The sequence below is a fragment of the Oncorhynchus kisutch genome, linkage group LG18 (assembly GCF_002021735.2).
Source record: "Oncorhynchus kisutch isolate 150728-3 linkage group LG18, Okis_V2, whole genome shotgun sequence".
Taxonomy (NCBI): Eukaryota; Metazoa; Chordata; class Actinopteri; order Salmoniformes; family Salmonidae; genus Oncorhynchus; species Oncorhynchus kisutch.
The window spans coordinates 30,303,585-30,316,127 of NC_034191.2; the positions used below are offsets into that span (position 1 = coordinate 30,303,585).

The following is a 12,543-nucleotide window of genomic DNA, read 5'->3' on the forward strand; positions in this document are numbered from 1 at the left end:
ACTGTGTTAATCAGGCCTTCATGGTCAAATTGCTGCAAAGAAACCACTCCTAAAGGACACCAATAGCTATAGGCCTACAACGTTTGTCACCATATTTTCCATGACAATCACATTCTAATTTGAATTGGTGACCATTTGAATTTTAAATGTCAAACTACTGAATCTGTATGCCTATCTACTGCTCTGTCCTATGCTAGCATATTAGCATGTTAGCTGTTGTTTTACCGACGTCTCCCTCTATTCCTGCCTCTCTTTTAGAGCCTCTGAGCTGTCCTGGCTCTGAGCTGGAGGGAGTGAGGATACTGCAGAGCTACGAGGATGAGAAGGAGATCCACCAGTTCTGTGTGGGAAAGAAAGCTGTGGTCATTGGAGCCTCCCTCATAGGTTAACCATAAAGAGATAATTTCATACTGTACACTGAGGAGAAGTCCTATTTTTTATTTTATTTTATTTTTTATAAATGTAAATAGTAAATAGTTTATATACTATAGTTTTGTGACTTGGTTGTTTACAGTAAGGTAAGGTTGTTGAATTTGATAAGTAAGACTTTCATTTGATTTGTGTGCCTCAAAACCAAGTTTTCCCTCCTCCATTTTTAAGTCATAAATATGGAGTGGCATCCTACTTGGCAGACAAAGCTGCCAGTGTGGTGATGGTTGGTAACTGCTCATATCCCTTTGAGAGGTGCCTGAGCCCAGAGATTGGGAAGATGACAATGCAGGCCTGAGACAATGGTTATCATATGTAATGTACTCTACCTGATACAACACCCACCACTAGGCTACAAATGTTTATGTATATGTAAATCCCAAGTTTTGATAGTACAAATATCAACATGAGTGTTTGTTTCTCTTCTGTCAAAAATGTTGGAGGAGAGCAAAAATCAAGTTCTACATGAATGACAGAGTGGTGGAGATCAGAGGGGAGAATGGTAAGGTAAAGTAAACCAATATTCACCCATCAGCAAACATCATCTCAACCTCCTCACTTAGGGAGTGTTATATCACTGTAATACACGTAATCAACATTCTCTCAAGACCCATAGTGATGATTAAGATGGCAAATAGTTGTTTGTGTAGGTGAAAGAGGTTGTTCTGAGCAGCGGTGCAGTCGTGGAAATGGATTTGGTGATAGCAGGGATTGGTAGGTCATCTCTGATACTTCTACATATCCTCAAATATACATCAATTATCTATTAGACTTTCCATCAGCTCACACTTTCACTGTTAAATCTCTCTACATGGTCTCTGTGGAACTTTCCTATCCTATTTCCACAATTTGTTTGAATTAACCAGACCTGGATTCAAGTAGTATTCAGTGTCAGGCAAGCTCAATCAACCAGAGCTGAAACATTTTAAAGAAAATAAATACTATTTGAACGCAGGTCTGATAGATGGGGTTTCACAATGTCTCAAACGTACGCACTTTTGTAGTTATTGAGGTAACCATCATGATCTCTCCTTACATGCTGACCAGACCGGACACATCGCGTGCGCGAGCGTCGCAAATTAAATTTAGAAATCCATGTTATTCAATTATTGCACCCACACTGCTCGCGCAAAATACATTTATGCACGATGGCGCACATGCGCAGCGGGTTTGGGTTCGATGTTAGATGTCATCGCTAACTCTGACTTCCTGGAGGAAATCCAGGTGGAGGTGGATTCTAGAAAGGCTGTCATCATTGATAGGTAACTATGGCGATGGTTATCATTAACAAACTATAGTTATGTTGATGTAATAACTGTGGTACTAATGGTTTACACTCCCCAACACATTGCTGCTTTCATACAGTTCATGAGGACCAACATTCCAGATGTTTTTGGAGACATGGAGACATGACGTCCTTTCCTCTCACCATACCGAAATACCAGAGGATCAACTAACAGTGAAATGTGAAAACTAACAGTGAAATGCTTACTTACAGGTCCTTTTCCAACAACGCAGAGTTAAAGATAAGATCAAATAAAAAATATAAATAGTGACATGAGGAATAAATGCCCAGTGAATAATGAATAGAAATAAAGAGTAAAAACTACAAGGATATATATAGGGAGGACAAAATAACATGGCTATATACAGGGAGTACCAGTACCTAGTCAATGTGCAGGGGTACGTAATTGAGGTAGCTAAGTATTCAGACCCCTTGACTTTTTCCACATTTTGTTACGTTACAGCCTTATTCTAAAATTGAATAAATATTTTCCCCCCCTCATCAATCTACACACAATACCCCATGATGAAAAAGCAAAAGCTGTTTTTTAGATTTGTTTTCTCATAAAAAAAACAACAAAACTGAAATATGTATTCAGTCTCTTTACTCAGAACATTGTTGAAGCACCTTTGGCAGAGATTACAGCATTGATTCTCCTTGGGTATGATACTACAAGCTTGGCACACCTGTATTTGGAGAGTTTCTCCCATTCTTCTCTGCAGGTCCTCTCAAGCTCTGTCAGGTTGTCTGGGGAGCGTCGCTGCACAGCCATTTTAATGTCTATCCAGAGATGTTTGATCGGGTTTAAGTCCGGGCTCTGGCTGTGCCACTCAAGGACATTCAGTGACTTGTCCCGAAGCCATTCCTGCGTTGTCTTGGTTGTGTGCTGAGGGTCGTTGTCATGTTGTAAGGTGAACCTTCGACACATTCTGAGGTCCTGAGTACTCTGGAGCAGGTTTTCATCAAGGATCTATGTACTTTGCTCTGTTCATATTTCCCTCAATCCTGACTATTCTCCTAGTCCCTGCCGCTGAAAAACATCTCCACAGCATGATGCTGCCACCACCATGCTTCACCATAGGGATGGTGCCAGGTGTCCTCCAGATGTGACGCTTGGCATCCAGGCCAAATAATCCAGGCCAAATAATCTTGTTTCTCATGGTCTGAGAGTCCTTTAGGTGCCTTTTGGCAAACTCCAAGCTGGCTGTCATGTGCCTTTTACTATGGAGTAGCTTCCGTCTGGCCACTCTACCATAAAGGCCTGATTGGTGGAGTGCTGCAGAGATGGTTGTCATTCTGGAAGGTTCTCCCATCTTCACAGAGGAACTCTGGAGCTCTTTCAGAGAGACCATCAGGGTCTTGGTCACCTCACTGACCAAAGCCCTTCTCCCCCCATTTGCTCAGTTTGGCAGGGCGGCCAGCTCTAGGAAGAGTCCTGGTGGTTCCAAACTTCTTCCATTTAAGAATGATGGAGGCCGCTGTGTTCTTGGGGACCTTCCCACCTTGGTTGCTCCCTCAGCCAGTGATAGGTCTAGAGTTGCTTGAGCTATTGAGGAAGGAGTAGATTCAGTTGTAAGTTACCATTTAAGAACACAATACTATGCTTTCTTGACTATATTAACAGATGGATCTAAGGACCCTAAAACAGGGAGGACAGGTGCAGCTTTTCGTGTTCCCGGGTTTAAGGTGGCAGTGACAAAAAGAGCAACGGATAATTTATCTGTTTACACAATGGAGTTGATTGTGTTAAGTTCTAAATAAACAGAGTAAAAACTAATGGACAACTATGAAAAGCTCAAAACAAGTTTATTCACCCACAGAAGCAGTGTCATTTAAACCTTTCTCCTATGCGGAGTCTCCTGCTTACACATCTAGACAGCCAATACACCTCTGTTGCTAGACAAGACTTTAGGGATGTCTGTTCTTTCTCACTTCATCTGACCTGACCTCGGCCCAAATTCCTCACACCTCCCTAACTCACGGCTGTCCTGTTGACTTGTACCAGACCGTGGCCCTTCTCCCTTCCACATGATACCTGATGTATAACAATAACATGCATTCCCCTCTCTCCCTCAGTACCATGAACAAGGATATTTCATATTTCAAGTGTAGAAGTCAGAACCCATCAATGGCCATACTCTTGGCTGCAGAGTGGCTGGAAGACGTGAGGCCAGACAGGGTAGTCATCTGCTCTGACTGCCGTGCAGCGCTGATGAGCTTAAATTAATTTGTATTTCGGAGCAGACTGGATGTATTGTTTGAGGTTTTTAGGGTGAGATGGGGATATTTGTGATGTTCCTCTGCATACCAGCTCATGTGGGAGTAGAGGTGAATGAGGAGGTGGATGTTATCGCCAAGCAGACTCTTAAACATCCTAATGTTGAGATAGAATTGTCAATCAGTAAAACAGAAGCGAAGGGGTTGATAAAAACAGTGGTTGAAAACAAATGGCAAGAGTTGTGGAAAAGGAAGTGAAGTGAAGACAAAAAAAAAGGGAAAGGGGGATACCTAGTCAGTTGTACAACTGAATATATTCAATTGAAATGTTACTTCCACATTTAACCCAACTCCTCTGAATTAGAGAGGTGCCTTAATCGACATCCACATCATCTGCGCCCGGTATTAGAGTCATGAAAAGGTGGGGGCAGGGAGGGTCCTCAGGCCGAGGGAGAAGGGAGGAAAGTGTAATAACAATTATGAGATTGGGACACAGAGGCTCAATAGTACATTGAAATTGGTGGGAAAACATCTGACTGGGAGGCGCGATCAGTGTCAGGAGGAAATAGAGACAGTGAAACACGTTCTATTTCAGTGTCAGAAATATGGGAGGGAAAGAGAGCGATTGTTATTAGGTTTGAGGTGTAATGGGGTTGAAGAGCCAAGATTAAGTGCACTGTTGGGGAAATCTTCAGGGGATGTAGCATTTAATTATGTATTTAGTTTCCTTAGGAAGACGATAATATTGGGTAGGATGTAGACCTTCCCTGTCTCTGGTCCACGCTCCAATCCAGTTAGTGACGTTAATACACCTTAATGTTGGTTGCAAAACGCCACTTAAAATCCACAGAAGAACAAGAACAAGAACAAGGTGAAGGAAGTGACCTGCCTCGGCTTTCTGCGGTAGTTTGCTAGCTGTGCATGATGATGGAGGAGGAAGAATTGGAATTTTCGGAGGATTTGGAGGCTATTTTGCATCTTATTCCGGAGGTGCAGTTGGCCATCGAGCAGGTAATCATGTGCAAACAAGGATACGTTTATTATCTACAATGAAAATGGTAGTCTGTATTCAGGTATGAGCTAGATAGCTTACCTAACGTTAGCTGTGTTGCTATCCTAGTTAGCTACTAACGTTAGCTATTTTTAATACATGTCAACAGTCATCATATTGTCAGTGTATAGTTTTGTATTTCTAGCTAACTTAGTTAGCAGACTAGCTAGCTTTGTACAACATCACCTAGTTACAGTGGTTCAGATAATTATCTGAAAATGTCATTAGTGAAATGCATGAAATCAGCTTTCTTTACGAAATGCATGGTTGTTGATTCTAATTAATTAGGAAAACTGTTTGTTAGGCCAGCTACATAGATAGTAACGTTAGCTAGCTATTAACCACTGTATAGGCTAGGTGTTAAGCAATGAAGAACCAACAAGGTATTCATTGAGTCATCTTTTTTTATGCCTTAGGTTTTCCCCAGTCAAGACCCATTGGACAGAGCAGATTTTAATGCTGTGGAATACATCAATACATTGTTTCCCACTGAGCAGGTAAGACTAGAGTCCATTACTTCACAGAAACTACAGTTATTTTACGTTACTTCTGTGATTCTAAGCAAAGCTATGTTGTTACATGATAATAAAAAAGTTATAGTCTAGCACCTGGCTGAGACCAAACTTGAATTCTTCCTGGCTTCAATCTGGAAAGGGACTCCCTAAAAACACTGCGTGACTATTCTTAGCAGGTTAGGCGAGCATTTTCCCAAACCTTTTTTATTTTTTATTTTATTTTTTAATTATTTTTTAAATAAATGTAATTTTAATTTGTACCCCTTTTTCGTGGTATCCAATTGGTAGTTACACTCATCGCTGCAACTCCCATACGGACTCGGGAGAGGCGAAGGTCGAGAACAGTACGTCCTTTGAAACCCAACCAAGCCGCACTGCTTCTTGACACAATGTCCACTTAACCCAGAAGCCAGCCGCACCAATGTGTCGGAGGAAACACCATACACCTGGTGCCGCCACAGGAGTTGCTGGTATGAGATGGGACAAGGACATCCCTGCCGGCCAAATCCTCCCCTAACCCAGACGACGCTGGGCCAATTGTGCTTCATGGGTCTCCCGGTCACGGCCAGCTGTGACAGAGCCTGGACTTAAACCCAGAATCTCTAGTGGCACAGCTTGCGCCACTTGGGAGGCCCCTTTTCCTAATCTTAACCTAATTATCCTAACCTGCTGCGTAAGTTCTCCTAACCTGCTATGAAAAAGTCACTTAACGGTCATAGTTGTATCGAAGTGGCGTGTTTATAGAGAATCTCGCCTGGAAAGGCTCCTTGATGTTGTAGGCACGCTCTGTCGATATACTGATTGAGGGGATTCGATTAAGCTGCCCTGTGTTGAACCAGGCTATGGCCTGCCACGTGACCGTGCAAAGCGCGGCGCGCCCTGCTCGTATCAAACAGACCTTGTAGCCGAAACGTGTCGGATTTTTTACAACTTTGTTTCTATTGAACATTCCATACAAATAAAGGCATTTTAATTAATTATATGATGAGTGCCTTGGTCCTCCTTTCTTTTTAAAGATCCTATAGTATTTTAAAAAGTGTTTACTTATTTTTCTTTTGTCACTTGCTCACCTTCCTTTCAAAAAATGAAATTCATTAAACATTTTGTGAAATGTATATGGCCTAGCAAAACAAAGGTTGACCAAGTCGAAAGTAATAATCATGTAGACATGCCCAGTAGGTGGCGCTGCCTGCATACCTTTGTAACATTAGAAAAGGATCCTTCATCATCCAAATCAGTCCATGCAACATGGTTTTATGTGGGGGAGTAGATTTTGGTCAATTGATAATCATGATACCCCTGTTTCCTCACAGTCACTGGCAAATATAGATGAAGTGGTCAACAAGATCCGTCTGAAGATTCGGTGAGTGACCTCATTGTGTTGTTTTGGTTGAAGTTTTTTAAAAGATGAGTTTGACATAATATTATTGATTTTGTGTGTGTGTTTCAGGCGTCTGGATGACAACATCAGGATGGTGGTGAGAGGTCAGACCAACGTGGGTCAGGATGGCAGACAGGTGAGTGAGGGGACCGTCTGGGATTACTCTTCAGTGTGTTGTTATTGGTTAATTTTCCTAGGAACTGCCCCTGACTGTGTAAATAGTTTGGTTGGTTGGTTGTTATTAATGAGCTAATTAAGGACTAAGCTGTGTGCATGAGTAAGCTCATGTTTGGATGGGGTAATGTGTGTGTGTGGCAGGCAGTGTTTTGTTATGCTTGGCTTTAAGCACTGGGCTCAGCGACAGCATGCTGTGACAGATGAATAGCAGTAGCAGTTTACTGTTAGACACAGTAGGGCCTTTTGGTGACGAGAGAGACCGGCCAGTCAGTCTACACTGGCGGGCCCTCACAGAGGGTTGACTTTGGGGCTACAAGACTGTAGCATGTTGCTTCAGTCTCACACTGACTACACACACACACACATCACCCCTCCAACAGACTGGTTGAGATGATGTTTTGCAACCTTTTCCCCAGGATTAGTCCTTCTAACCCAGACAAATATGTTGGTGCTCCTTTTTCTGTTCCTCTGTCCTCACTAATACCATGGAAAAGGACAGGATGAGTCAGAACCATCTCATTCCCTACTGTTAGAACTACTGCTGTCTTAAAGGAAAAGATTACCCTTCATTATTCAGGGATTACATTTGGACCTGTGGCTTGGTGTCCCGCCATTTCTCGTCTGAGAAAGTCAGAAAAAAGCCTTGATTTAACTCAGACCCTCGCTCTGTCAGGGAACTGTGGTTTTGAGGCGTGACACCTGATGGGGGAGCTCTTTCTGTGTGTGTGTGTGTTGTGTGTTTCTGGGATGGTGGTCCCGTCCTGCTCTGTTTCCACAGGATTATCAGAAGTGTTCTGGACAGAATCCACTAACCCATGAGGTTGGTAGGCACGGCAAGCATGACACTGTACTGTACCGTTGGGTTTCTGGGTCTTGTGGTCTCGTAGCTGTGGCCCACTGAACAATCCACATCTCCCAAAGAGCTGAGGGAAAATCCTATTTGCAGACAGAAATGTGGAGAGGTGTTCATTACAGCCAGAGATGGAGACTGAGAGAAGAGGAGAGCGGGATTTGATTTAGCTCGCCTGGGGCTCTAGTTTGGCAGAGTGTGTCCGAAGGTGCCAAATCCACCTAATTAATTGAGCGCTCCTAATGACAAAGAAAGGGAACAGAAAAAGAACTGAGGTGGAGAAGGACTGTTAAGATTTCCCTTGTATTTAGTCTGTAGGGGCGGCAGACTGGCAGTGATCAGCAGGGTGGGGATGGAGGTGTCTGCTTCAGATGCCCAATCCCCAGGCAAGGGGTAGATGGAATCAGAATGCCAGGGATATTAGGTGTATGTATGTTGGTGTAGATGCATATCAGAGTCTTAGAACTAGGAGGGGGCTCTTTGATGTTGTTGATTGATGGAATTACATGCACACACACACATTCCATTCAGTCTTCTCTTCCTTGTGTAAGCAGTTCTGACTGGTTTGTTGTTGTTCGCTAGCTCTTCTACTAAGCAGCTGTCAAAAGTAGCTACAAGTGGTTTGTCTGTCCAGCCTATCGTCATGGTAACATGGACCAGAAGGCCAAACATGTCTCACTCTGGCTCGCTGCAGTTTAAACTGCCTCAATCCCAAGTCAACTCTAGTTTTTTCCATTCCTCGCCATTCTCTTTAGTCTTTACAATCTCAGAGGGAACAATTTTACAAGTGATTCATAATTTGCTCTCAGACATACTGATTATGATACTTTGCAGCCAAAACTAAAAGGGGAAGTTATTTCTGCCCTGAGGAAATTGATTAATTGTTCTCGACAAGCAATGAGTCAGTATGGGAGAGTGAGTTGCGGAGGCTCAGTTTTGGGGGAGGGTGGGACGTTATGGGAGTGGGGAAAGGAGGATACCTAGTCAGTTGTCCAACTGAAATGTGTCTTCCGCATTTAACCCAACCTCTCTGAATCAGAGAGGCCTTAATTGACTTTAAAAAAATATTTGATTTAACTACACAAGTCAGTTAAGAACTAATTCTTATTTACAATGACAGCCTACCCAGGCGACGCTGGGCCGATTGTGCGCCTCCCAATCATGGCCGGATGTGATGCAGCCTGGATTCGAACCAGGGACTGCAGTGACACCTCTTGTACTTAGATGCAGTGCCTTAGACTACTGCGCCACTCGGGAGCCCCTTCCTGAGTGTCGCCCAGGGACATCCACGTCTTCAGTGCTCGGGGAACAGAGTTAAACTACCTTGCTCAGGCAGGGGCAGAACGACAGATGTTTACCTTGTCAGCTCTGGGATTCAATCCAGCAACCTTCTGGTTACTGACCCAACACTCTAGTCACTAGGCTAGAGAGGCTCATTCACAAAGCAACATTTGTTATCAATTACACGTAGCCTAGCCATTCATGCCAGAAAATGTTAACAGCATTGAGCTTGCATAGCTCAGTCACCATAGCCATTATTCAGCTAAGCACCAAACTTTTCCCATGTGCAGCTTGATGTCCCCACTTGGTCAGGTCAGCTGTGGGGCTTTATGGTCGTCAACGAGGCAGCGGGTGGGGATCCGGCCGGCCGTCATGTGGATGGGTTATGGCTATTGTGTGTGTGTGTGTCCATGCAAATGTCTTACGTGTGTGTGTTGCAGATGTGTTACTGTAGCTCCTAGCATCTGGATGTACTTATTAGGAACACTGAGACGGAATGGGAACCTCCTTGAGAAGCAAACATAACATAAATATTTCATCTAAACTCAGGAAGGGAGGTTTACTGCTTCAAGTTGGGTTCTCTGCTCTTTCATCTGCTGTGTATCCCTTCCTATCTTTTCTTTGTTTCTTGGTTTTCCATACAATATACTTTATTGTCCACTTACATGGAAATAAATTTTGGGACCTAAGTATACAAAACACAATATATTACATGCAGTACGGAAAACTCTCGATTACCCTCTTCCTCTCTCCCTCGCTTTCTCATTCTCTGTTTGATGTTGATGTGTTGCTGTTGCCTGTTCCCCAAAACAATATGAACATATCCTTTAACACTGGGTTATTGTGATGGTTACCATGTCATTTGGACACACGTGTGGCCCACCCAACCACAGAAATAGATTGACTAGAATGGACATGCCCATACAAACCAATGCTCATTCTATTTCTATGGACCAAGCATCCAGCTGTATATACTTGATTCTCAATGGCTTTGCCCTCTCCTGTAATAAATCAGAACATATTTCTGTCCTTGTTATCATGGAGTACTTAGTTCAGACAATTGGCTACTTATTGTTGCCTCTCCTGTTTGCTTTCTTAACCAATGTATGTGATTGTTCAGCTAGGTACATATGAAGAATGCCTTGTATGCTGTTTTTTGCATGTTTAATATGTCTTCGTTCACTATTTCAGGGGGACCGAGTGGCACTGCGGTCTAAGGCACTGCATTGCACTGCTAGAGGCGTCACTACAGACCCGGGTTTGATCCCGGGCTGTATCACAACCGGCCGTTATCGGGAGTCCCATAGGGCGGTGCACAATTAGCCCAGCGTCGTCCGGGTTTAGGGAGGGTTTGGCCGGGGTAGGCCGTCATTGTAAATAAGAATTTGTTCTTAACTCACTTTGCTTTGTTCAATAAATAAATAATAAATGTACAACCTAGGCTTACCCCATAAACTACAGGGTCTGTGGGTAGGAGGAATGTGTGACTTGTGGATGTACCCCACAATGACATCTCTTCATATCTGACAGTAAAGAAACCCCCCTCTAACCGCCCCCTGGCTTCCCCTCCTCCAAAAATCCCCAAATAGAGTCCACATGTGTGGCAGACAGTGCTCTATTTCTGCAGGGTTGAAATATGGCCTCTCCCCGTCTGGGACTGGGTTGGAACAGGGGATGGATGTGGGCGTAGCAAAGATAGCGATCTCAGCCAGGCAGAAGTGTCCTGGGCTGTGGTCTCCCCACTCCTTACCCAATGCTCAGACGCTTTGGCGATTAGGCTAAATGTAGGAAATTAACGTTCGGAGGAGAGAGGCCAGACAGGCTGGCTCACTGAGCAGCTTCTCCAGTCTAATTCTTTATCAAGGTCTTCAGACTATGGACTCTACTTAGTGTGTGTGTCTGTGTGTGTTCTTGGTATTGGTTGTTTGATTGGGCCTTAGGTTGTTGTGAATGAGGGGCTTTGGAATTAGTATTCTGGTGGGTTCCTAAGGTGGTTAGAGGTAGTTTGTCTCTAGGGGCCTGTTTGAATCAAAATAACATCCTCCCTCCCTCCCTGAGGTAATCAAAGATCTGAGAGGGTTGGATTGGTGGAAGCAGTTACGGTTGAGACCTTTCTTTCACTTATTTAATCAGATATAGATCAGTCAATGGTAAGCTCAAGGAAGTAAGGCGGAAAGGAAGCATTTTGTAAAGTATTCAAAGTATGTTGATGGTCCTGGCCAGTGGCAACCCTCAACAGGTCATGACCGACCAAGGTTCTCAGCTTCCTGCCCCTGACTTTCCTCACTTTTTCCTGGTAACAGATGGACTACATGGTTATTATCAGAGCCTGTCCTCCATGCGTGCTGGTTTAACTGAAAGGTGTGTGTGTGTGACCTTGTCTGGCTCTTTGACCCTGTCATCATGCTAGGCCTCTAAACAGAATAGATGTGTGTTTGCATTTGCCCTGTTCGTCCACTTGCGTTTTTGAAGAGCCTTGTAAAAGTGGTACATTCCTTGGGCAGCTGGTGCCGGCTGTTAGGATTCCATCTGTGTGAGAAGGAGAGGAGAGGCCCCCCACAGACACAGACACCCCACGATGGACCAGTGTTGGGACCAGCTACCCCCAATTACCCTGGCATTGGATGGCAGTGCCAAAGCCCAGCTCAGACCATCAAAGCCCAGCTGTGTGGCCTAAAAGGGAAACATAGCAATTAGTTTACTTCTCTGTGAAATAAGCACCACTCTGTTCCCCTCCACTCTGATTGTTTCAAGAATTTGTGGCCAAACACTAGTTACTAGGCCTACATTTTGAGAGAGTTGGAGATTCATCTTTTGATCAGAGTTGCACTTTATTTTACATTTTGCTTTGCACCTCTCTCTATAAGCGATGTTATAACGCATGTCATGTGCAGGCCCACTGGCTATTCCATTAGTCAGTCAGTCTATAACATGGGTTGTTGGGGTTCAAATCCATGGCTATTGGGTTGGGAATGAGTAGTTGGATCTCTCTCTCTGTGCATCGGTTGGCAGTAGGGAGAGACCACTCTTCTTACCAACTGGAATGTGAGAGCAAACTGTGGGAGAGGTTTCTCATCCCCACGCCGTTCCTTCTGGTTTCTCATCACAACATTTTGTTTGGTTTTCCATCCCCCTGGTGAGGCGCTATAAATATGACCTGACGAGGAAGAGAGGAGAATAGCATGACTCCAGAATGTCCCTGGGTTTTCCTACTGAACAAGATATAGTGATTGGTTTGATTAGCCTGTAATCTCCAAACCCAGAGCCAAATTCTTGCGTGAACACTTGCTTCTGGCCTGCTGTAAGGAGAGACTAAATAGCCTGGTCCCAAGTCTATTTTGCTGTCTTGCCAACTCC

General features: G+C 43.9%; 1 protein-coding gene across 1 annotated transcript in view; it reads left to right on the plus strand.

Moving 5' to 3' along the window:
• The first annotated feature begins 4,383 nt into the window (after nt 1-4,383).
• vps53 (VPS53 subunit of GARP complex) overlaps nt 4,384-12,543 on the plus strand; it is a 31,673-nt gene continuing 23,513 nt past the window's right edge. Inside the window, exons 1-4 of the mRNA XM_020467926.2 lie at nt 4,384-4,942; nt 5,399-5,479; nt 6,811-6,860; nt 6,948-7,014. Coding sequence (XP_020323515.1) covers nt 4,853-4,942; nt 5,399-5,479; nt 6,811-6,860; nt 6,948-7,014 — 288 coding nt within the window. The 5' untranslated portion in view covers nt 4,384-4,852. The remainder of the gene's footprint in view (nt 4,943-5,398; nt 5,480-6,810; nt 6,861-6,947; nt 7,015-12,543) is intronic.